Source organism: Cannabis sativa, chromosome 2, assembly GCF_029168945.1.
Source record: "Cannabis sativa cultivar Pink pepper isolate KNU-18-1 chromosome 2, ASM2916894v1, whole genome shotgun sequence".
Taxonomy (NCBI): domain Eukaryota; kingdom Viridiplantae; phylum Streptophyta; class Magnoliopsida; order Rosales; family Cannabaceae; genus Cannabis; species Cannabis sativa.
The window spans coordinates 7,851,421-7,877,631 of record NC_083602.1 but is presented as its reverse complement, the minus strand read 5'-3'; the positions used below and the strand labels follow the sequence as shown (position 1 = coordinate 7,877,631).

The 26,211-nt window shown below is 30.7% G+C and overlaps 3 protein-coding genes across 3 annotated transcripts; all 3 read right to left on the bottom strand.

Moving 5' to 3' along the window:
- Positions 1-2,652: 2,652 nt before the first annotated feature.
- LOC133034098 (uncharacterized) lies at positions 2,653-4,389 on the bottom strand. Its single transcript, XM_061109118.1, has 2 exons — positions 3,756-4,389; positions 2,653-3,665 (listed from the first exon to the last, which is right to left on the bottom strand). The coding sequence occupies exons 1-2, from the start codon at positions 4,387-4,389 to the stop codon at positions 2,653-2,655; spliced, it is 1,647 nt and encodes a 548-aa protein (XP_060965101.1).
- Positions 4,390-7,270: 2,881 nt separating this feature from the next.
- Positions 7,271-10,943, bottom strand: LOC115721405 (protein SEH1-like). The gene is made up of 6 exons (XM_061110052.1): positions 10,878-10,943; positions 10,460-10,537; positions 10,085-10,240; positions 9,507-9,550; positions 9,320-9,394; positions 7,271-7,379 (listed from the first exon to the last, which is right to left on the bottom strand). Exons 1-6 carry the CDS (start codon positions 10,878-10,880, stop codon positions 7,301-7,303), a joined length of 435 nt encoding a protein of 144 aa, XP_060966035.1. The 5' UTR covers positions 10,881-10,943; the 3' UTR covers positions 7,271-7,300.
- A 7,298-nt stretch (positions 10,944-18,241) lies between these two features.
- LOC133034705 (5-methyltetrahydropteroyltriglutamate--homocysteine methyltransferase 1-like) lies at positions 18,242-23,012 on the bottom strand. Its single transcript, XM_061110039.1, has 10 exons — positions 22,554-23,012; positions 21,318-21,445; positions 20,836-21,227; positions 20,581-20,744; positions 20,056-20,136; positions 19,780-19,946; positions 19,576-19,681; positions 19,230-19,480; positions 18,945-19,146; positions 18,242-18,773 (listed from the first exon to the last, which is right to left on the bottom strand). Exons 1-10 carry the CDS (start codon positions 22,686-22,688, stop codon positions 18,405-18,407), a joined length of 1,995 nt encoding a protein of 664 aa, XP_060966022.1. The 5' UTR covers positions 22,689-23,012; the 3' UTR covers positions 18,242-18,404.
- Positions 23,013-26,211: the final 3,199 nt, after the last annotated feature.

Sequence of the window (26,211 nt, the reverse complement as noted above, 5' to 3'; positions counted from 1 at the left end):
TAAAAAGACATATGTCTAACTCGACGATGATAACGAAATACTAGATTTTTTGATGTACAATCAGTTCACCATTTAAACTGTTGAGTTGACATTTTTCGTAAATAATATTTCTTTTAAATTTTACAAAATACATATATTGATCCTTTTAATTTTTCTAAAACAAAGAATAAATATTAAAGTGATATGTTGTTATGATTTATCACATTAAGAATAATTATTATATGAGTATGAATATATTGAGATTAACATTCTATTTAATATTAATAACAAAGTGCATATCATAACTTTATATACATAATTATGGTTCACTTACATCAAGTTTACTTTTATAAAACAAATCGTTCAAATAATAATATAAAATTAGTTACCAAAATTTTAAAAAAATACTAAAACTTAAATAAAACTAACATTTATGTGGCTCGCCACGTAACATAACATTTTCTTCTGTTGGATTACGCAAAATAGTGACTAACATCCAAATTTCAAATTTGACGAAAAATCTGCAACTGAATGAGGTAAAAACTATACTACAATATTTACTTTATAAAATTTTTGTGTGACAAGTTTTACAATCGCAAGGAAAAAATCATATGTGACAAGCCAACATGCAGACATGAAGGATTTTCTACACCACGGTATATTACAAAACATTTGATGTTATTGAAATTAAGTTAAAATTAAAAAAGATACTAACAATCTTATTATGCATTTTACAGTGCTATAGCATATGTTGAACTTGATGACAATACAAAGAGCCTACCTGGTGTCATGTTCGCAGATATTGTGGAAAAAATATTTTCGTGTATTGCTGCCCAACTAATGGAATATACTGCTGCCCAACACCGCCACTTTGTCGACACTACCATATTCAATTTAATTATCAACGAAAAAAAATAGACAATCCAGTTATTTGCGGACTCGGCTAGAATGAAAAGTGCAAAATACAAAAATTACACTATTGTCTCTATCGAAGCAAATGAAGATTGAAATCCACCAATGAGTATCATTAGTTTTCTTATCTACAATTTTTAGACAAATGCTATCTTCAATTATCAACAATTTAGAGATTGATTTTTAATTTTCTTTTTATCTTACACCCATTTAAGTAATGTTTCTTTAAGTATTGGAACATCAATTTTTAGTTTATTTTTAGATTAACTTAAGAACATATTATTTAAATCATCAAGCTTTCTTAAATACTAATATATTGCATTTGGTATTCAATTTTAATTGACAATATTATAAACTATAATATTTAGATACACATAATAATAATCTCACCTAATAACTAATAATATTTTTTCTTTAATTTTTAATTGTATCACTTTTAAATAACATAGAAAACACCTAGCACAAAATTTAATATACGTGCCTCGCACGTAGCTTTTTACTAGTATATATATATGTACAGATACATATGTTAGGTTTTTTTTTTAACTTATAGTAATATTTATTATTATTATTATTATTATAAGATATAATTGTATATAATATATAGATTAAGAAAATCACCAAAAATTAGACAATTCAAGAAAGGAAAGATAGGTGCCACTTAAAATTGTTTGAACTTTCCTTTATATATATATATATATATATATACTAGCAAAAAACTACGTGCGAGGCACGTATATTAAATTTTATGCTAGGTTTTTTTTATGTTATTTGAAAGTGAGATTATTATTGAATACTGAATGCAATATATTAGTGTTTAAGAAAGCTTAATGATTTAAATATATTCTTAAGTTAATCCAAAAATAAACTAAAAATTAATGTTCCAATACTTAAAGAAATATTACTTAAATGGGGGTAAGATAAAAAGAAAATAAAAAATCAATCTCTAAATTGTTGATAATTGAAGATAGCATTAGTCTTAAAATTGTAGATAAGAAAACTAATGATAGTCATTGGTGGATTTCAATCTTCATTTTCTTTGATAGAGACAATAGTGTAATTTTTGTATTTTGCACTTTTCATTCTAGCCGGGTCCGCATATATCTGGATTATCCATTTTTTCTTTGATAAATTGATTATGGTAGTGTCGACAAAGCGGCGGTGTTCCTGCAAACAGTGATGTATTTTCATTTAAGATGATTAGACATGATGTGCATAATTTATTTAATTAAAAAATCAACTTATGAAAGGCATGTAAAACTATTTAATTTTTTAAAAACTACACCTCTGCAGTATAGTTCATTAGTTGGGCAACATTACACGAAAATATTTTTTCGACAATATATGCGAACATGACAGCAGATAGGCTCTTTGTATTGTCATCAAGTTCAACATATGCTATAGCACTATAAAATGCATTATAAGATTGTTAGTATATTTTTTTATTTTAACTTAATTTCAATAACATCATATGTTTTTTGTAATATACCGTGGTGTAGGAAATCCTTCTTGGCCGCATGTTGGCTTGTCACATATGATTTTTTCATTGCGATTGTATAAATCTATTTTTTTATGACATGCGTCACATGACATGTAATAAAAATTCTAGAGAGTGTTAGTTATTTTTATTGCCGCCTCAATCTAAAAATATTTTTTCTACATCCAAATCAAATGGTGTTAATAATAGTAAGATATTGAAACGAAAGTTTCATAAAGTAAATATTATAGTAGTTTTTACCTCATTCAGTTGCAGATTTTTCGTCAACTCTGAAATTTGTACTTGTAGAGGTACTTGACAGCCTTTATTGTAGAGCAAATTTCAACATTAATGTGACAGTCAAAGGTTGCAAGCAAATACGGGTTGTATGGGACGACCCAACGATTGTCTAAGTGTGTGCCTCTCACCTTCACGTGCGTTCCATTGTTTCGGCGTCTATATATTGGGAAGCAATCATTTCCAACAGACGTAAAAGGTGCATAATTTTTTGGATAATTTCTTTCGCAACGTGGAGGATTGCCCTTCATGCAAACATTTGATCGATTCAAATCTCCACATGGTCCATGCATCATGTGTTTCACAACAGCGTTATGCAAGTGCATGTTTGTATTTTTATCAGGAATCTCCGCTGATACTATCTCATCAAAAGATTCGGGTGCATGTAATCTCCAATCGCTTTGTAGGATAATTAAAAAATGGGCGTGTGGTAGGCCCCTTTTTTGGTGCTCAATAACATAGACGTATGCGGCAACCTTGCCGAATATTTCACGTTTAAATAATTTATCTTTTAATTCTTCCAGTTTGGCATGGAATACTCGAGCAACTAAATCGGGTCTATTTTGAGCTTCTTCATGTTGGCTTAGTTCATTGGTAATTTCTTTCCAGTTTGGGTTGCAAGTCATCGTTAAAAAAATGTCCGGTTTTCCATATCGCTGAACCAAAGTCATAGTTTCCATGTATCTCTTTCTCATGTCTCGTGGACCTCCAATAAAAGAAGAGGGCAATATTATCATTTTGCCAACATTAGAAGCATCTCTTTCTCCAAGCGTTACTGTGTCAACTATACCTTTATACAACTCAGACCGAATATGTTGTTGCTCATTTCTGTAATAGTCTAATCTTGATGTCTCAATCTTGACATACATATTTACGGCATATTGTTGTAGCAGTCGTCCTGAGAGTAGCAAAATTGATCGTGCATCTTCTCTTATTTGTAACTTGAAGCAATAATATTCGCGACACAAAACTACTGCTTCCTTTTTTTGTCGGTTTGATACTACAGGAGTTGAGTGAGAAGGAAGTGTTACTAAATATGGTGTGCACAATGAATAAAACATTGATGAGATTTAAAATTTTACAATCTAACCTCGTTCTTCAGCGGCAAGTAATTCTTCTGTAGTGGTTGACTGTTGAGGATCTATTGTTGGGCTACGAACATTGGATCTGGTTGTGTGTCCTCCAATTCGTTTTATGTGTTGATGCCAACCACAATCTCCGTGAGGAAATAAAATTGGATATTGTAATGGATCGTAATAGCCGTAGTAATACTGAACTTTATGTTTTCCACCATCATGATTATACACAAAAATGTCACGCCCTCCTTGTTGATACCCTTCATCATCTTCCACCCAAATTGCTGCAACTTGTGAGGATGTAGGAGCATTGAATACACGCTGATCTAGCCCAACATCTTCTCTTACTTGAATTATTTGTGTTTCCAAATCTGGCAAATCTCCAAGTGAACGAAAGAATATAGAATACGGATTGATTCGAAGGATATTCATAAGTTGAGTTGTAACAGATGGATCCAATCTGCATTTTGAATCATTAAGTCGGTGCTCCAATTCATTCTCGGTGTCATAAAAATATAGTTGCAGATTAGAGGGACGTCCATCAGATGGTAGTAAATTATTGATTGTGTGATAGATTTGCCCTTGGCTTCTGAAAGTATATATTCCTTTATTCCTTCGACACATTGATTTGTCGTAAGTAACTCCCATTGATGTAAAAGCAAATTTATTGTTGTAAGTTCGAATGTATGTTCGAAAATGTGTAGATTCTTCGCTACTGGAAGTAAACAATTCATAAAGTTCATTCGGCACATCGTTTGTTGCGAGATAAATTTTTCCATCGGCACAACAAAAGCCTGTTGTTTCATGAATGAAACGATTCGCTTTGCAATGTTTGCATCGAGGGACGGATGGTAGAGAAAATGCTTCAGATGACACCTCTTTTAGCAATTGACGAAATCGAGGTGAGGAATGAAGATGTAGACCTTTTTTATTGTAAAATAATAATTAGGTATCAAATTCCAACTCACATAACATATTGATTTTAATTATAAATTTAAAGTGTCCCTTACCGCTACGAGGTCTTGTTACTCTTTTATTGTAGGTTGATCCCCCAGCAAATTCATTTGGGTTCTGATTATATATATTAATATTTATCAAAAACAATATCCAAAATAATCATAGGGAGTTTCATCACGTGAATGAAGTAGCTGAGTTTTGAAAAAAAAAATATGGGACAAATGCAAACCTGATTGAAATTGACATTGCTCGAAGATGATGAATTTACAAATAAATTAGTTTCACAATCGACATTGGTAGAAACATTATCTCCACAAGAACATTCATCTTCATTTATGGTAGAGTGAGTGGAGTCATTTCGCAGTCTTTTTGTTTGTTGTTGACTTGACGTTGCCGTATTCTCGGCAATATATGTGTGAAGATCAATATGACTGGGATTACTACTTACACTAATGTTATTGATCTTAAATGATTTTTGTCTAGCATATCTCTCTCTTTATTTTTTACGTATTGCTTTATTTTTTTCGATTGGTAAATCTTTATATGGAATTCGCTTTGAAGGTTCTCTGTCACGATCTTGTAAAATAAAATTATAAACATTAATTTCATATGTATTAGTTTCTCTTAAACAAAATATATTTTTAAGTTTTAGGTATTTTGTGTATGACATCTTACCATGTGTCATTATGCTAATGCAGAAAATGTTGTAAGAATCCAATCTACACAAGTAAGAAAAGATGGTGTAATAAAGTAATTGCAGACATTAAATTTAAATAATAATAATTCATAAAATCCATACTTACATGAAACGGTTAGATCAAAAAAGAAAAACTCAATATGATTAAATATAGTATAGAGTTTTATTTTTGACAATATTCATTATTTTTTAATATAATATTTGGACAATATTCATTATTCACAATAAATTGTTACAACTACTTTCTTTTTCTATTTTCTTTTAATTTACAATCAATCAATGTTATTACTGTTTTGGAAATTTAATAGAAACAATAGAAACGAAAACGAAATATGAGAGATGCATGATGAAGATATATTCTTCTTAAAAGAAACAAATGAAGAAGCGATGAATATTAACATTAAAATTTCATATTTATCTTTATTCAAAAAAAAAAAAAAAAAAAAATATGATATTAAAGTGATGAATATTAACATTACTTGGGAGAATAAGCAGAGAGAAAAATCTGGAGAAGAAAAGAAGCGGTGTAACGGCCAACAAAAAAAATTAGAGGGTATATGATTCTGTTATATATATTGGAATGAAAAAAGACAGAGAAGAGATAAAATATAAATAGGTTTTGGGTTGATGACATATATTATTATTCTCAGCTAGCTATGATATAAATTAAAATAAGAATGTCCAAATTATAATAGGAAAAGGAATACATAGATATTTAATTTTTAAATTCTTTATGGCGAACTAAATAATAAATAAATAAAAAAAAGATAAAAAATAAAACAAAAGCTGAATAACAAAAAAAAAAAAATAATAAATAAAAAAAAGATAAAAAATAAAATAGGAGCTCGTATCATTTTAATATGCCCTGCTAAATGTTCATTGAATACTTGTAATTAGTTCACCAAATACAAATTGCACAGCTAATACTAATTAATTAGTTAGGCTTTAAATCGATGTGTATAGTACAATATGAGACCAAATAACTGAACTTGGTTAATCCTTTTTCTCTTCTCCATAGAAAAATAAAAGTGATGTTAATAGACAATTAGAGCAAAAATACAGTTACAACTTACAAACCAGATGCATTAGGCATTAGTACAATACAAATTACATTTTAATGATAAGTCGTTGACTTTCTGTCAAACATCAATTTTACATACAAATATGCTCATATATTTATATGTTCACACTGCAAATTTAACTTATCTCAAAGAAGGGGAAAAAAAAAAATAGAGCGTTGAAGTAGCTTATCATCTTGGAAATCAGGTGTTGGTGGCCCTGGTGTAGATCTGTTGACTGGAGAGAGCAGAAATCATCCTAATCAAACCCCTCGCCATCAAATCCTTGATTGCTCTGCGAGCTAGTGATCCATTAATGCGAATGCAAAATAATACAAAATATTAAATTTGAAGCAACACAAATTCCTTAATTCACACTACTCACGTATTTACTTTATTCTCTCAAAACTTAACTCCTAAAAATAGCTTACAAACTTGCACAATAGTTTACAAAGCACAACAACTCATTCCCCAAGCATATACTTCAACTCTTACTTACCATAAGAAGAACAAAAATACTAAATACATACAGTTTGCAACCAAAATTGAAAAAATCCATTGCATGTACGCATTATAAGATTATCTTGTGTTATTTCTGTTCGCAACTATGCTTTCAAACAAGTAAAGATATGAACAGATGATACTAATCCACAAAAAGATTTCAAAAGCTATCCCCTTGAAGGTATTACACACCCAAAAAGATTAAACCGCACAAACAAGTAAATAAACGAATTTAACAGGTGTGTTAGCATTGACAAACACAATTAACACCATTTTCTTTAATAACTTACCCTCAACCTATCAGACAAGATCGATGGAGTGATAAGCTTCTACTTGGGAGCTTCACTCAAAAGCTTGTCATAAGTTGCCTGGTCGAAGAGAACCATGTTGTTAACCTTCTCCTTTTGCTTACCCTTGCTCCATTTCTGCATAATGGAACATAAACAGTTTAAGTAATGCATAATCATTATACAACCCCAGTAACTTCTGTGATAAAAGTTTATTATCCTCAGTAATAATATTAAAAGGAAAAAAACAATACCGATTGAAAAACAGAAACATTATGAGCAATTGAGCACTATGGTTTTCGAAAAAACATTATTTAAACAATTTTTAAAGGAATAATATGACATTTGTGGAAGGCTGGAAGCTCATGATACTAAAATATACAGTGAGCAACCATTAAGGGTGACCCAATGTAAAATGATAAGTTATTCTGATAATTTCACCTATGCTTGATCATTCCCCCAAAACATTCATTTATAAATCACTTAAAAAAAAATCCCTAAATCAAACACTCGCTTAGATGTTTGCAAAAAAAAAAAAATATATGCAGTAGTTTAACAAGGGAAATTTGAATTTATATCCATATTTTGTACCTAAATTAATTTTTTAAACTAATACTTATATCTATTGAAAAAGTAGCATCACTTTTCCCTATACCCTAAAATACCCCTCTTATTATTTTCAACCTTCTCTTTCTTCCTCTTTTCTCTGTCAAAGAAAGCCTCCCAACCGTATGCACACCAAAAACTCAACCCGTGAGGCTAGATCGCACCACCCAAAACTCGACACCACCCACGGTGAACCACCGCACCCAGCCACCGCACCCACCCCGACCCAGCCCCACCCTTTCGGACCGCCCAAAAATCGCACCCCGAAAGCCTTCCTCTCTCTGAAATCGCATAAAAAAAAAAAAAAATTGCTCCGTCCGATGGTCGGACCATGGGGTCCGATGGGGTCCAACCAATCGGACCCATCGGACCCATGGTCCGACCATCGGACTGGGTCTCTCTTCCTCCCTACGAAAACGCAAAAAAAAAAAAAAAAAAAAATTGCTCCGTTCGAGAGATTAATAACTACAAATTAATGCAGTTCGTCATTTGGACCAATTTCCCAACTTGCTTTCTCATTAAAATCATGACCTGAAAGAAAATTAATCAATTTAATTATATTATATGTATATGGAAAAACTCTGCCACTGTGCTTAATTAATTTAGCGGCCTTTTGTATGCTCGGATACGTACGTTTGTCAGATTTTATATTTTTATTTTATATATATATATGTTTTGCTTTGGAGGTTATAGATGGATTGTCAGTATAATAGAAATAATATAATTTATATATAGGAATCTGATATTGTAGCAAAATAATTGAGAAAAAGGTCAATTAATAGACTGTTGCTGCAGTTGAAACGGTCAAAAGGTCAATCGGACGGAGCAATTTTTTTTTTTTTTTTTTTTTCGTAGAGAGGAAGAGAGACCCAGTGTCCGATTGTCGGACCATGGGTCCGATTGGTCGGACCCCATGGTCCGACCATCGGACGGAGCAATTTTTTTTTTTTTTTTTTTTCTGCGATTTCAGAGAGAGGAAGACTTTCGGGGTGCGATTTTTGGGCGGTCCGAGAGGGTGGGGCTGGGTCGGGGTGGGTGCGGTGGCTGGGTGCGGTGGTTCACCGTGGGTGGTGTCGAGTTTTGGGTGGTGCGATCTAGCCTCACGGGTTGGGTTTTCGGTGTGCATACGGTTGGGAGGCTTTCTTTGACAGAGAAAAGAGGAAGAAAGAGAAGGTTGAAAATAATAAGAGGGGTATTTTAGGGTATAGGGAAAAGTGATCCTACTTTTTCAATAGATATAAGTATTAGTTTAAAAAATTAATTTAGGTATAAAACATGGATATAAATTCAAATTTCCCTTTAACAATCTGCTACTAAAGCATCAATCTTGATGAATTTACCATTTTATAAAATTAAGCATTTATTGGCATAATACACTTCAAGCAGAATATATGATAGATCCTAGCGAGCCAGAAGCACTAAGCCGAATAATCAACTAAGAAAAGCTTCAAACCCTAAAACCATAACAATACCTTCTTTTTCTGCTTGCCTCCCCCTGACTTAGCGGGCTTCGATGACGGTGGAGGAGCCTTTTCCTTCTTCGGCGCCTGCAATTGCAAATCAAAAACAAAACAAATAAATGAAATCATAAATTTTTGGAGAATAACGAAAGATATTAAGATTTTTCTGAAGCAAAAGAAAACGGCAAAAGAAACTTACCACAATCTGATAACAAATTTGATCCATGACCTTTCTCCATCTTCCTGTGGAAATTTTAGAGTAAGAGATTGTAAAAGAAGAAAACTTTTTGTAGGTTTTTGATATTGAAGAAGAAAACTTTTTGTGGGTTTGTGCCTAAAAGGCTCTGCAAACGTTTGCCGGAGTTGGATTTCTTGAGATCCGGCCAGAGATAGTTGGAGGTGAGACGAGTGGACTGCGGCGGCGCATTCGTCGAGATGAAGTCGGAGATAATAGCTCCACCACACATGGTTCTCGATCCACAGCACACAAAGCCTAGATTGAAATGGTTATGAAAATTTTAGAGTAAGAGATTGTAAAAGAAGAAAACTTTTTGTGGGTTTTTGATATTGGAGAAGAAAACTTTTTGTGGGTTTGTGCCTAAAAGGCTCTGCTTTTCTTTCTCGATTGTTTTAGAATATTTAATTGAGCAGAGAGGTGATTCATTGACCATAAAAGTAAAATCAGGAATTCTGATTAGCTGTGAATCGATTAAAAAAAAATTAAAGCTATTTAAATAAAACTTTAAAGACCATGACAATCTATAAGCAAGTGCATACCTTCGAGGAGTTAAGTTGTGGTGTATCTGAATTGAAACCCAGAACAAAACTTAATTCCTGGCTTTCACCTTTTGGTGGATTCCATGAAATAGATGCAGACATACATGAAGCTTTGCTCAAAATAGAAACTGAATCACTGACATTCTGAAATTCGGCCTGACCAAAATGAACAATTCCAAACATGTTAATATTTTTCTTTTCATCTCCGATAGAGTACAGTAATGACTAAATGTTAGAAAATCATAAAAATTCAAAAGAAAAGTCGGTACATAGCTTGCAGAGATTTTCAGTAATAGTATGATTTTTCAGCTTATATAAAATTAATGTAACTGAAGTAGAGTAAGAGAAGTAAGATTGAAACTGAAGTGTACTGACCTGAAGTTGCCAATTCTTCAGTTCCAAGGGATCTAAGAGCTCATAGACTTTGATATGGCCATCTGAATAAGCAGCAACCTATAAATGATTGTTTCAGAGAATAAAGAAGAACACTTGAATAGTAATAAATTTGTTAACTGTATTACTATACCATAAATTATTATGGGAAAGGTATATGGTCCTCGTTAAAATCATTCTTACAATTTGTAATTCACACATGACAAATAAGATGATCGCATAAAGTAGTTTGTAACATTCTTTTTTTCTTTCTCATTTTAAAAACACCCATTTGAAGGAAATATTCAGTGGTACATCAGTAGCTAATTCGTTATACTCACTCATCAATAATTGTGCCGAAATATGTAGAAAAGGTTGAAAATAAAAGTATAAACAAAAAGAGCAAATTCTTCCACCTCACCATCTTTAAGCCTGATTGAGAAACTCCAAATTGAATATCCAGCACCTGAGATGAAAAGAGGTGCTTCAGCCCAAAATTGACTAAAATCAGGCGAAATTCCCGCCAATGGCTGAGATGTTCAGTCGACTCCCTCCCCCTTTGTGGGGGTATTTAATTGAGGTGATTGTTAATATTAGTTCAAATTCAAATATTTAATTTAGGATATTTATTATTATTTTATTATAAATAAATAATATTTTATTATTTTATTAAATAAAAATTAAAAATCACCCATAAAATTCTCAAAAACTAAGAATTTCAGTTATATAGGTATACTTTATATAGAATAGAAATAGATATATATTGACACTTAACAATATTGTAATGTATTATACCACTATTAATATGATTATTGGATCTCATATAATTTAATTTAATAATTATTATAAAATTATCCCTACTCACATATATATAAAGAGAAGCTCAGAATACACCAAAATAATTGATTACACAATTTATGTTCCTATCGTATTTTTAGTACGTGAAATAATTTCATTTTGTTTTATGATGTACTACGCTTTAGTTATTTAATATATTCTGTATATTTTAAAAATATTTTAAATAATTTATAGTATTGAAAAATATAGTTTAAATATTTTTTTGCACTCGTATTAATTTTAATACAAGAGTGAAACAAAATGTTGAACTAAATTTTAAAAAAATAAATTATTAAAATTTTATTAAAAATTTGCAAGATATTTTAAATAACTGCAATGTACATTGTTATTATTTTTTTTAAAAAAAAAAAAAAATTATACATATATAAACATAACGAAGATGCATCGGCACACCTATTTTTGCATCATATATATAAGCCCCTAAATATAAATATATAAAAGAATTTTTTGGTTATCTTAAAAAATACAATCATTTAAATTTAAATAGTAAATTACACTCATGTATATAATATTTTCATAGTATAACATTTAAACTTTAATTTGTAATAATCAATTATTCAAAATTTATCAAAATATTGTAAACCATTTTAGGATCTCTAACTTATAAGTAACATTAAATATTTAATTCGTCGAAGAAAAATAAATGGTATATAAGTGAATGAAACTTAAAATATTAATTACACAGTTTAGTAATTACACTATATTTTAAAATGCAAGGTGTGCTTGGATATGAGATGGTAATTACATATGAATTTCTAATATCTTGTTTGGCAAAATAGTTAGTAATTACATGGGAAAATAATATTTATTAATAGCTAATGTTTAATATGGAAAGTTTTTAGTAATTACACAGTGTAATTACATTCAATTCTCATGGGGGCCCTGAGAATTGGAGAGCGTAATTGGAACCCCTCAATTACTTTCAATTACACAATTACATTGTAATTACATGGTCAGACAAACATACCAAATTGTGTAATTACCTCCAATTACACACAAATCCAATTACATTGTGGCTTTCCAAACGCACCCTAAGTATATATAGTAAGTAACTCACGGTTGAAAAGCAAAATTACTCTATCCAAGTCATAATTCACAAAAAAAAAATATAAAAAACTTATTTATCATTTTTTTTATAGATTTAATGACACCAAAATAGTATTTATTTAATTACTAAAATTCTATTGTAAGGTTATAGCTTAGTTACTACTTGGTATAATATAAATCTCACAAATCACTCACATATGAGCAATGTAAGACAAATACACACAATTTTTTTTTAAGATTTAATCACACTAAAATAGTATTTAATCTATAAAAAATATATATATTATTATGAAATATTAGTATTATGTAATATTATAATTTAGAGAAAGAAAATAGAGAAGAGATGAGAATTTTCTGAGTGTTTTATTCCAATAGGTGATCTCCTATTTATATACATACAATAGTCAAATATTAAGAAACTAAGAAAAAGGAAATGTTGATTACATTAATGGTAATAAATAAAAGATTTGGACATCCACATAATTAATACTATTTATAACACTCCCCCTTGGATGTCCATAATAACTGCCTCATTAAAAATCTCGCCGAGAAAATCCAGTGGGACAAAACTCGGTCAAGGAAAAAAGAGTGCATTATGAAATTACTCCCCCTCATTTTGGCATTCATGGAGATCCTTTAATCGACGCATTCCAATCTTGTGAACCATCTTCTCAAAAGTTGATGTTGGTAATGACTTCGTGAATAAGTCTGCAAGATTATCGCTTGATCGAATTTGTTGAACATCGATATCACCATTTTCTTGAAGATTGTGTGTAAAGAAGAATTTTGGTGAAATATGTTTAGTTCTGTCTCCTTTAATGTACCCTCCTTTAAGTTGAGCGATGCAAGCAGCATTATCTTCATAGAGAATTGTTGGTACTTCTTTATTAGATGTTAATCCACATGTTCCTCGAATATGTTGTGTCATTGATCTTAACCAAACATATTATCGACTTGCCTCGTGAATTGCGAGTATCTCAGCATGATTTGAGGAAGTAGGAACCAGATTTTGCTTTTTTGACCGCCAGGATATAGCAGTGTCACCGCAAGTGAACAAATAGCCAGTTTGAGATCTGGCTTTATGTGGATCAGATAAATATCCTGCATCTGCGTAGCCAATAAGTTATGACCCACAATTATTAGAATAGAATAATCCTTTATCAATAGTACCCTGGAGATAGCGAAGTATGTGCTTAATCCCTTTCCAATGTCTATATGTTGGAGCAGAACTAAATCTTGCTAATAAATTGACAGAGAAAGCTATATCAGGTCTTGTACAATTAGCAAGATACATCAATTCTCCTATTGCACTAAGATATGGTAACCAAGGAGCTCTTCATGTTCTTCTCTAGGTCGAAAATGATCTTTTTCTACATCAAGTGACCTAACTACCATTGGGCTACTCAATGAGTGTGATTTATCCATATAAAACCATCTCAAAATCTTTTCAGTATATGTTGACTGATGAATGAAAATTCCACATTTTAAATGCTCAATTTGTAGACCAAGACAAAATTTGTTTTTCCTAAATCTTTCATTTCGAACTCTTTCTTTAGATATTCCACAGCTTCTGAAAATTTTTCAAGAGTTCCAATAATATTCAAATCATCAACATATACAGCAATGATAGCAAACTCAGGACTTGAACTTTTTATAAAAACACATGGGCAAATAGGATCATTTTTATATCCTTCTTTTAATAAATATTCACTAAGTCGATTGTACCACATGCGTCCTGATTGTTTTAATCCATACAATGATCTTTGTAATTTAATTGAGCACATTTCTCGATTGCTTGAATTATATGCATCAGGCATCTTAAATCCTTCAGGGATCTTCATGTAAATATCACTATCTAATGGTCCATATAAATAAGCTATGACTGCATCCATTAATCGCATATCGAGTTTTTCACTCACAGCCAGGCTAACCAAATATCTTAATGTTATTGCATCCACCACAGGAGAATATGTCTCCTCATAATCAATACCTGGCCTTTGAGAAAAATCTTGAGCTACAAGTCTTGTTTTGTATCTCACAACTTCATTTTTCTCATTTCTTTTACGTAAACATACCCATTTGTTTCCAACGGGTTTCACACCTTCAAGTGTTTGGACTATAGGTCCAAATACTTTGCGTTTAGCAAGTGAATTCAATTTTGCTTGAATTGCTTCTTTCCATTTTGGCCAATCTTTTCTATTTTGACATTCTTTGATAGATTTAGGTTCAAGATCCTCGTTTTCATTTATAATTTCTAGTGCTACATTGTAAGCAAAAATATTGTCGACAATTACTTCGAGTCGGTTCCATTCTTTTCCCGTATTGACATAATTTATTGAGATCTCATTATTGCTAATATTTTCAGGTACCTGAATCTCTTCAAGAGATTTGCTTATGTCAACATCTTCCTCGAAATTTTCAGTCTCTTCATTAGGGCCATCTTGATTATTTGCTCCCTTTCTTTTTCAAGGATTTTTATCTTTGGAACCGACTGGTCTACCACGTTTCAAACGTGCTTTAGAATCATTAATTAATTCTCCTTCTGGGACTTCAATTCGAATTGAAGCATTTTCAGCTGGAATATGTGATTTTGTAATTTTCTTTGGGTCAGTGAATGCATTTGGTAATTGATTTGTAATATTTTGCAAATGAATTATTCTTTGAACTTCAAGTTCACATTAATTTGTACGAGGATCAAATTGAGATAATGATTGTGCATTCCATATAATTTCTTTTTCCACCTGTTTCTTTTCCCCTCCCCCTAAAGCTGGGAAACTTGTCTCATCAAAATGACAATCAGCAAAATGTGTTGTAAATACATCTCCAGTTGTGGGTTCGAGATATTTAATGATAGATGGAGATTCATACCCAACATATATTCCCAGCCTCCTTTGAGGACCCATCTTTGTACGTTGTGGTGGAGCAATCAGAACATATACTGTACAACCAAAGATTCTTAGATGGGAAATATTTGGCTCCTGACCAAAAGCCAATTGTAGTGGGGAGAATTTGTGATATGATGTTGGCCTAATGCGGACAAGTGCCGCAGCATGTAAAATAGCATGTCCCCAAGCTATAATTGGGAGTTTTGTTCTCATAAGTAATGGTCTTGCGATTAATTGGAGGTGCTTAATAAATGATTCTGCTAGACCATTTTGTGTATGTACATGAGCAACAGGATGTTCAACATTTATCCCTGTTGACATACAATAGTCATTAAAAGCCTGTGATGTAAATTCACCAGAATTATCAAGGCGGATTGTCTTGATTGCATAGTCTGGGAATTGTGCTCGTAATCGGATTATTTGAGCAAGCAATCTTGCAAATGCTACATTACGAGTAGATAATAAGCAAACATGTGACCATCTAGTTGATGGATCTATCAATACCATAAAATATCTGAATGGTCCACATGGTGGACAAATAGGCCCACATATGTCGCCCTGAATTCGTTCAAGAAATTCAGGGGATTCAATTCCAACCTTTACCGGTGAAGGCTTAATGATTAACTTTCCTTGAGAACAAGCAGCACATGAGAACTCACTGGATAAAAGAATCTTTTGGTTCTTCAATGGATGACCGTGTGAGTTCTCTATTATTCTACGCATCATAATTGAACCGGGATGGCCTAACCGGTCATGCCAAATAACAAATAAATTTTTCTGGTTTGTGAACTTCTCGTTCACAATAACATGAGTTTCTATTGTACTTATACGTGTAACGTACAAACCTGAAGACAAACCAGGTAATTTTTCTAATATGCATTTTTTTCTTGAAACAATAGATGTAATGCAAAGATATTCAAAATTATTTTCATCTATTGTCTCAATATGATATCCATTACGACATATATCTTTGAAACTCAACAGATTCCTTTTTGATTTGGTGGATAATAAGGCATCATCTATAATAATTTTTGTTCCTCTAGGCATCAATATAATGGCTCTTCCGGAGCCTTCAATTAAATTTGCAGTGCCTGATATTGTATTAACATTTGCCTTCATTCTTGATAAATTTGAAAAATATTTATCACTTCTAAGTATTGTATGAGTGGTTGTGATATCCACCAAACACATATCATCACTATTATTTGTAGAATCATGTATAGAATGACAAATGTCCATTACTTCATTAACAAAAAAAAAACATAATAAGTTCAAAGTATAAATGCTTAAATAATAAAAGTTCATTACATGCCAAATAAAATAAACACCTTAAAGTAAATAAATGATAATAATAAAAAAAACATAACAAAGAAAAGTGACTAATTGTGGACATTCCCATCTCCATTATCGATATTCATATTGTTATTAATGAGATCTTCATTAAAAAAATCTGCAACATCTAAGTGTGTAATATCCAAAGGCTCTTTGAGAAAACCATCATCTTGATAGGCAAAATTTGCTTCTATTTTCTCATTTCCTTTCACAGATGCTTGATAAAGATCAGCAAGGTGTTTTGCCGTACGACAGGCACGTGCCCAGTACAATATAGAATAAAATAATAAGATTAAACAATATAATATGATAAACAAATCAACACACATATATAATATATAAGCATCTATATAGATATATATAAGCATAAACATATATTGTATAAATATTAATTCATTAAAAAAATGGCTAACTCGAATGTGTTTCAGTCAGATGAGTATATATATATAAATATATATATTTAGTGTATCATGACTTTGAAGCAATTCGAGATCACATAACAAAAACATTGTCATACCTTGGTCTCGTGCTGATAACGTATTATAAAATATTAGTATTATGTAATATTATAATTTAGACAAAGAAAATAGAGAAGAGATGTTAATTTTCTGAGTGTTTAATTCCATTAGGTGATCTCCTATTTATACACATACAAGAGTCAAATATTAAGAAACTAAGAAAAAGGGAATGTTGATTACATTAATGGTAATAAATAAAAGATTTAGACATCCAGATAATTAATACTATTTATAACATATATATATATATATATCCTACTTTATAATAATTCTACAATAAATTGGCCAATCTAATATATGTTCACAAAATCATTTTTATTTAATATACAAAAATTATATTTGAATAATTATTATTAGTATTTTTTCTTTTTGAAATCACTTGATTAATTATTTGAAGAAATGAATGTGAGTGCTTTTATGATTAAATGATAAAAAGATTTTATGGTAATTAAAAAAAAAATTAAAGACATTTTTGTAATTTAGTATTGCCAACTTTTATATAGCTTATAGATTTTTCTGTATATAAAAATCAAAAATAAATAATTTAGAATATATGTATATATTGAAATAGATAATCTAGTCTAGACAAGTTACAATATAATAGATCATAAGATAGATTTGTAGGATAACTTGGAGTTGGATCAATAGCAACCAGCTAAAAAAACACTATTATTCTTTATAGTTTCTCGTCACTTGTCCATATGTCACTCATGTGCTTATTGGATAACAATTTTTAGTTTTGAGAGACTTTGATAATCTTTGATTAAAATAGGCTAAATAAGTATTTTGGTTTAGTGTGATTGTTCTGTTCTAATCACAACAAGTAGTATGAAGAGCCAAATTGTTCGTAATGAAATTGTTTCAAAGATTCAATATAAATACCAACAATTCGACTCGTCCACGGTCTTGTGTTGATCAATTTTAAGATTCTTACAAAATGAGGTTCTTCTTTGTTGTTGGGAGAACTTGTTAGTTTTTTGTACTAGTGTTTAATTAATTTAGTTTTCATTTTTCAATATGTTGGATGATGAATTCATAGTTTGAAAACTTTGAATTGAGTATTAATATTCTTTTTATTCTTCACTTCTTTCCAATCAATTCTTCCATGTAGAAACATGTAAGGAAAAAACAGACACAAGAGGATATATGATAAAATGCAACATCAAGACTCTCCATTGAGCATTTCAAAAACTTCTAGATTTACTGCAAGAGAAAAACATCAACCAAATTTAAAATGGTTGATGGATTATTCGAGCATGAGTAGAAAAACAGATACTTATCATTACCAGACAATGGCAGAAAACGAGCTCACTTAGCACTGGCCAGCTGGGAGCGGAGAAGCTTGGCAGCAGCAACCATGTTGCTAAGGGCAGGCTTCACTTCAGTATATTTGCGAGTCTTGAGTCCGCAATCAGGGTTGACCCACAGAATGTTAGTCTCCAAGACAGCAAGCATCTTATTGATCCGGTCAGCGATTTCTTCTGCAGATGGGATCCTTGGTGAGTGGATGTCATACACACCAGGGCCAATGCCAGCGCCATACTTCACTCCCTCGCGAAACACAGACAGAAGCTTCTCATCAGATCTTGAGTTCTCGATGGTAATCACATCAGCATCCATGTTGATTATCGAGTGGATGATGTCATTGAAATTTGAGTAGCACATGTGGGTGTGAATCTGTTCAACAAAATAATTTAGACAACCAGACGCGACTCTTCACATTTGAAACATTGATTGAATTTTCTCAAAATCTCCCTATATTTTCAAAAGTAGGTAAAACTAGAAGTAACTTTTATCTTAGGATACAAATCACAGAACTTCATGTAAAATAGATCAGTATGGCTGAACCTGAGTAGTATCTTGGACACCACAGTTGGTGATTCTGAAGGAGTGAACGGCCCAATCAAGATAGAAAGCCTGCTCGGACTTCCTAAGAGGCAAACCTTCTCTTAAAGCAGCCTCATCAATCTGGATAACAGTAATTCCAGCCTTTTCAAGATCCTCAACTTCATCCTTAATCGCCAAAGCAATTTGATAGCAGGTCTCAGACCTGAAAGCAAAAAGACATTAATAAGGGAAAAAGTAAAAAGAAAAGATAAATATCCAGAAAATTAATTTATACTTGTATCTTACCTTGGTTGATCATTTCTAACGAAAGACCAATTCAAAATAGTTACAGGACCAGTGAGCATTCCTTTCATTGGGCGCTTAGTCAAACTCTGAGCTAATGAGGACCAAAAGACTGTCATGGCCTTAGGGCGACTAACATCACCATAGATGATAGGTGGCTTGACACAGCGAGATCCATAAGACTGAACCCACCCATTCACAGTGAAGGCAAAGCCAGATAATTGCTCTCCAAAGTACTCAACCATATCATTCCTCTGATTGACAAAGCAGCAGTTTAATAAGATCTTCATAAAAAGATATAAATGTGAAAATTATACAGAAATGAGTGTTTTATTTGGTTAATTATCACCTCTGGCTCCCCATGGACCAATACATCAATGTCAAGCTCTTCTTGGAGCTTGACAACTTTGTTAATCTCCTCCTTGATCGCACTGACATAATTTTCTTCGGAGATTCTAATGTATACACCAATAACAGTTCAATTAGTTCAAACAAAATCATTTAGAAATTTTTTAGGACAATTATAGCAATATTCAGCTAGCCCGGAGCTCACTTTTTAGCCTTGTATTCACGACGGACTCTTCTGAGATCCATGGTCTGAGGGAAGGATCCAATTGTGGTAGTTGGAAGAACAGGAAGGCTCAACTTTTTCTGCTGGGCATCCAGCCTGACACTCACATTTGTTGCTCGACGGTGGTCAGAGCCCTTCAAAGCAGCAGCCTTTAAAAGCAAAGAATTGCAGTCCAGAGTAAGGAAAAGATGATCACATCAAAATTATAGAACACGAGATGTTGAAGTGGACATCTATTCACATTTCACAAAGACTTACTGATTTTTGAACATGCTCATTTGTTACCCTAGGGGAAGATTTTCTTGAAGCTTGAGCTGCTGCATTGGCAGCAAAGAAAGCCTGGAGACAAATAAAAAATCAGACACTGAATATATTCACTTGTATTGTAGAATTATATAAAAAAAATCATAAAGTAAAATCCAAACTTGACTGATCATCACATGACACAACAAGACAGCGGCAACATTCATCATTACATTTATATGTAGTCCTGTTCATACAGTGTCTTCCTAGTTAGAGCTAAATAATAAAATTACGTAAAAATAATGAAAGGAATATCCCTATAAAAATTTATAGATTACAAAAGATAGAGTGAAAAAAGCTCAAAACTAATAAATTAAATCCCAATTCCTCAAGAATCAGAAAGACATAAAAAAGTAGCAAGTTATTATGCAAATAATTTAACTAATAAGCTTGCAACTAAATTAAAAAGCCTATTAAGTATAATTTTCTGCCTGGAAAAATATTGAATAACAAATATAATATGTAGGGAAAAAAAAGCACCTCATTTTTGTGTCCAGACAATGCCTTAGCCAAGGCATTTACTTCAACTACTTTTTGAGCAGCAAATGCAAGCCATGACTTGATCTCCGCATCTAACTTAGTCTCATTCACAAGATCAACCGCAGTGTGTAGAAGAGAGCAGGATGTAGAGACAACAACCTTGTCTACAGCATGTGAAAGATAGCAGAAAATACTTAAACCTCTAGAACAGTAGTAACATTCTAAACCAACGCAAAGAACTTATAGAAAGAATACCTTTTCCAACAATACCCTCAAGTGCCTCTAGGGTACTGATGGAAGATGCAAGATCGTTGGCCCATATATTGCGCCCATCTACCACTCCAGCAAACAAGTATTTTCCAGAAGGAAATCCACTCTTGATCAAATCAAGGATCTTTGTTCCACAGACCAGGTCAAAGCCATACCCAGCTACACCCTTTAGAGAGGTAAGTGTTTTGTATGCCTCGGCAGGAACATCAGCAAAATATGATTCAATTATAACATTCAAACCAGACAAAGATGACTCTAGTTCTGAGTAGGCATGAGTAAATGCTTGTAATTGGTGAGAATCAAGATCCTTCACAAGGGTGGGCTCATCAAACTGAATCCAAGTGGCACCTGCAGCCTTTAGTTCAGCCACAACCTCCCTGCATAGCATAGACCATTTTTGGTTGACAAGATTTAATACAAGATAACATTGAAAAAGGTAACGTCTGATAAAAATATAATATTCTTACTTGTAGACTGAAAGAATATTTCCAATGAGGGAAAGAAGAGAGAAGGACTTCTCAACACCTTTTGCTGGTTTTGATAGCAACAAGTAAGACACTGGACCAACAAGAACAGGTACAGTATCTAATCCTAGCTGCAAGGCAAGTATTATGAGAAGAAATTAAGCATCTTATACAAATTATTAAATTGAAAAACGTTACCAAGCTTGGTTAGATCTTAGAATCAAATGCAATATAGAGTATTCTTTAGTTTAATATTTCTAAAAGGAAAATAAAAAAACTCAGTCCTTTTCTCCTTTTAAACTTCTCTCTAATGTCTCCACATTTCTAGAATTAAGAATCCATAATTGATCTTGATAGTACTTTCAGTTTCAGCTGGAAAAATTAAAAGAAACTGACTTGATCATTGAACTCAAGCTTTAAGATAAGGAACAACAATGAAAATTACAATACACATATTTACAAGCAACAATGTTTTCTATGAACATGTGACATGGGTTTCCAGAAATTCATCTTGTATTCTCACAAGGCAAGGGAAAAAAATTCAACACAGAAATATACACACATATATATAGAGATTGAAAGCAATGATATGTGCACACAAGTAATTTACCAAGATTTTACTCACAATGACATGGCATACCTTCTTAACATAGTGGATTCTACCTTCAAATAATTATGGCTGGATGAAAAACATGCCATATGTTGTGTAAAAAATTAGTGCACATATCATCAATATTCAACAGTTGTGAATTGCGAGAGTAGAAGTATCTCTGAATTCTGTAAATAATTTGTAGAGCAAATAAAAAATAACTTTTAATAATGAACTACCAACAAACAAACAAAAGATATTATTGAGGAACTTCCCCCCCTCATGTTATCGAATTCTTAGACAAGTTGATGGCATAAAAGATTGGAGAAATTGTAAAAATCTTATACTAGGTGTTTAAATGATTTAAACCAACAGAACTAATTACAAAATTGTCAACTTTGCACGATAAAACTAATGAAAAATGCATAATCTTGAAAGAGACATTATATCAAACACGTTGCGAGCAAAAATGCCAAAAAACAAATTAATTCCAAACTTGTATTGTATGATAAACCCAGCGAGCGTCAAGGAAGATAATCAAGCCCTATGAGAACTAATACCGAGCAATAACAAAAATTCATACATAAGGCACGAAGAGATAGACATAGAAAGAAAGAAAGAAAGGAAAAAAAAATACTGAAACGACATACATACATGATCTTAGAGGACGATGCAACTGCGCCGCCGCCGGTGAGTGGGTTCCTTGGTGGAGAGGGAAAAAGAGGTTTTTTTGTGTCTCTGAGTCTGTTGTGCAGTGAGATGAGGAGTGGAGAGTAGGATAGCATCTGAGATTGATTTTTACACTAACTGAGAAGAACAAGTTTTGATTTGGTTTAAGGAAGAAGAAATCCCATCCCTCCCACATGGACGAAACATAACTTTTTTAATATGTTTATATTGATTACTTTATACAATCCTATCGCCGGGTCCAGTCCCGTGGGCCTGTAACCAAGTGGGGCAAAGTAGTTGGGTTGCATCTAGCGTGGGCCGTACTCCCTAGTCATATGGATGGTGCTCACTCCGACCACCCTTGTAGGGACGTGGTCCCATTCCTACAAGATGGTTAGGAGCTTCAAGTGGCTGAAGTCTAAAGCACCGCACGCTGCGAACCTGGGGAGTAGAGTTGACAAGCATGTGACCCTCTGAGGGTTCATGATAAAGCACCATCTCACCCTAGCGATCTGGCCCACGCCTTGCAAACAACTATTTTTTATTACAATCACTAAATAATATAAACAATTATTTTTTTTATTACACAAACTACCATATAATATTAATATTATAGTTTAATGTTGGTAAACAACTATTTCTTTTTAGGCTTTTTTTCACAACAAAAATAAAATTATTACAAAAAATGTGTAAAAGAAAATTATTTGAAAAATTTATACATTTTCAAAATTTATTACATAAAATCATACATTTTAATCATTAAATAATATAAATCATTAATGATTAAACTAATTACCATAAATAGATTATTATATTAATTAATGTTTATAATATTATTTTGTAATATTTTATCCTTATGTTTATTATATTAATGTTTTAAAAATTATTAATAATAAAACATGTTTATTAAAATTCAAAATAAAGAATTTTGTCAAATTAAGTAAATAAATAATAAACAATTTTATAAAAACAAACAAATTAAATATTTTTTTTTATTTAAGATAAATGTTTATTATCTATTTTAGTATGAATTAATATAACTTAATAATTTTTTTTCAATAAAATACAATATCAAAATTATAAACATTAATGTATATAAATATAAATCAATGCTTAAAATTCTAAAAAATAAACATGACACGCAGAGTGATATAATAAACATATCTGAATATTATTATTTTGTTTATTAAATTAGTATGTTTAATAAATAAAAACAAAATAAACATATATATACAAAGTATTTTATATTATTAGTATGTTTATTATAATTGTAAATATAAAAATAAACATAGCCAATTTATACTATACTAAAATAAATATATTTTCTTTTTATTGTGTCTATATATTTATTATTTTCTAATGAGTTAGTGGAAGAATTTTCTATTGAAATACAATTCTTACATCAAAAAATAAATAAATAAGCAAACAAAACTTTATAAACTCTAAATATTATTTAATTAGAAAAAATAAATAAAAATTATTAATAATAAAACATGTTTATTAAAATTCAAAATAAAGAATTTTGTCAAATTAAGTAAATAAATAATAAACAGTTTTATAAAAATAAACAAATTAAATATTTTTTTTTATTAAAGATAAATGTTTATTATCTATTTTAGTATGAATTAATATAACTTAATAAGTTTTTTTTCAATAAAATACAATATCAAAATTATAAACATTAATGTATATAAATATAAATCAATGCTTAAAATTCTAAAAAATAAACATGACACGCAGAGTGATATAATAAACATATCTGAATATTATTATTTTGTTTATTAAATTAGTATGTTTAATAAATAAAAACAAAATAAACATATATATACAAAGTATTTTATATTATTAGTATGTTTATTATAATTGTAAATATAAAAATAAACATAGCCAATATATACTATACTAAAATAAATATACTTTCTTTTTATTGTGTCTATATATTTATTATTTTCTAATGAGTTAGTGGAAGAATTTTCTATTGAAATACAATTCTTACATCAAAAAATAAATAAATAAACAAACATAACTTTATAAACTCCAAATATTATTTAATTAGAAAAAATAAATAGGACACAATAAACAAAAAAGAAAGAAGAAGATAAACAGTTTTTTTTATATATTTATTTATTTTCTAAAAAAGAAACATGACACTAATATAATAAACCTATGTGAATATTATTATTTTGTTTATTAAATTAGTATGTTTAATTAATAGAAAATAAAATAAACATATATACATACAAAATATTTCCAAAGATTTTTCAAACAAAATATCATAATATATATATATATTATGAATATTAAATTAAACAACATAATAGCAGTACTAATCTCATAATATATAGGGCATATATGACATATTTTAATAAAAAAATCATGATTATATAAGTATTGAGTTTGAAAAATATACCATGCAATTATTAATGTACAGATTATATACGTGATATTAGTAATATTCTAATACAAATTTTATTATTAATGTACATATTATATACATGATATTATATACCATGCCTAATACAAATTTTATTATTTATTAGTAATATTCTAATATTGATTATGGTTTGAAAGCTTACTCATTAAATGTTGTACAATTTAGCCATACAAATAATTAAAAAACGGATAAAATTGAATTATGGTAATCATTCTCATTAAATCCATCCAATATAATTAAATTAAGAATTTGTATGATTTTATGTAAAAATGTTTTCAAATGTGTACATTGTGACAATTAATTTTTTTTGCACATTTTTTTGTAATTATTTAAGAAAATGTATACACTTATGTAAAATGCCTTTCTTTTTATTACACAAAGCACCGTATAATATTCATATGGCTAATAAGTAATTTTTCCCCCGAATTTTGACATATACCAAATTATGCTTCTTGAATTTTTTTGGCCGTTAAAAATTCCTCCTGAACTATTGAGATTGTTAGATTTAAGGACTTTTATCTAAAATTTTCATCTATGTTAGAATTTTTTTTACTAAAATTAGACAAAAGTCCTTAAATCTAACAATCTTAATAGTTCAGGGGAAATTTTTAACGGCCAAAAAAGTTCGGGGGGCATGACTTAGTACATGTCAAAGTTCGGGGAGAAAAATTGATAATTAACCTATTAATATTATAATTTAATTTTGGGGCCAACCCTAGGGAGTAGAGGTGTTGGCTTAGGCATGCATACGACCAACGATTCATCATAAAGAAATACTAATTACAATTTCTTAGTCAATCTTCACGTCCGAAATCACATGCCGAAATATTTTATTTCAAATTTTTTTCATAGTGGTATTCGTTATATTTACAATATCATCCCTGTAAATTTTTGAAAATTCCGAATAGTTTACAGTAGCAAAAAAAGAGTTCCTGATATTCCAGTTTACCACGCGCGTTCAAAAAACTTCAAACGTATTTTCGGCACTGTAAACTATTCAAAAAATTTCAAAAATTTACAGGGATGATATTGTAAGCATAACAAATACCCCCGTGAAAAAAAAATTGGAAAAAAAATATTCCGACATGTATTTTTGGGCATGGAAATTAACTTAGAGATTGTAACAGAAGGTTGATGGTAGCACTCCTCTTCATAATAAAGCACAATTTCTTGCAAACAACTAAATTTTGTATTACATAAAGCAC

Coding starts and splice junctions, on each gene's coding strand:
- LOC133034098 (XM_061109118.1), bottom strand. CDS start 4,389: ATGGGAGTTACTTACGACAAATCAATGTGTCGAAGGAATAAAGGAATA. Junction 3,666..3,755: donor ACTTGCCGCTGAAGAACGAG/GTTAGATTGTAA, acceptor CAACTCCTGTAG/TATCAAACCGACAAAAAAAG.
- LOC115721405 (XM_061110052.1), bottom strand. Junction 10,241..10,459: donor TGAAGAATTGGCAACTTCAG/GTCAGTACACTT, acceptor CATTTTGGTCAG/GCCGAATTTCAGAATGTCAG. Junction 9,395..9,506: donor AAATTTGTTATCAGATTGTG/GTAAGTTTCTTT, acceptor TTGCAATTGCAG/GCGCCGAAGAAGGAAAAGGC.
- LOC133034705 (XM_061110039.1), bottom strand. CDS start 22,688: ATGCTATCCTACTCTCCACTCCTCATCTCACTGCACAACAGACTCAGA. Junction 20,745..20,835: donor TGAGGGTATTGTTGGAAAAG/GTATTCTTTCTA, acceptor CACATGCTGTAG/ACAAGGTTGTTGTCTCTACA. Junction 19,682..19,779: donor CGTGAATACAAGGCTAAAAA/GTGAGCTCCGGG, acceptor TGTATACATTAG/AATCTCCGAAGAAAATTATG.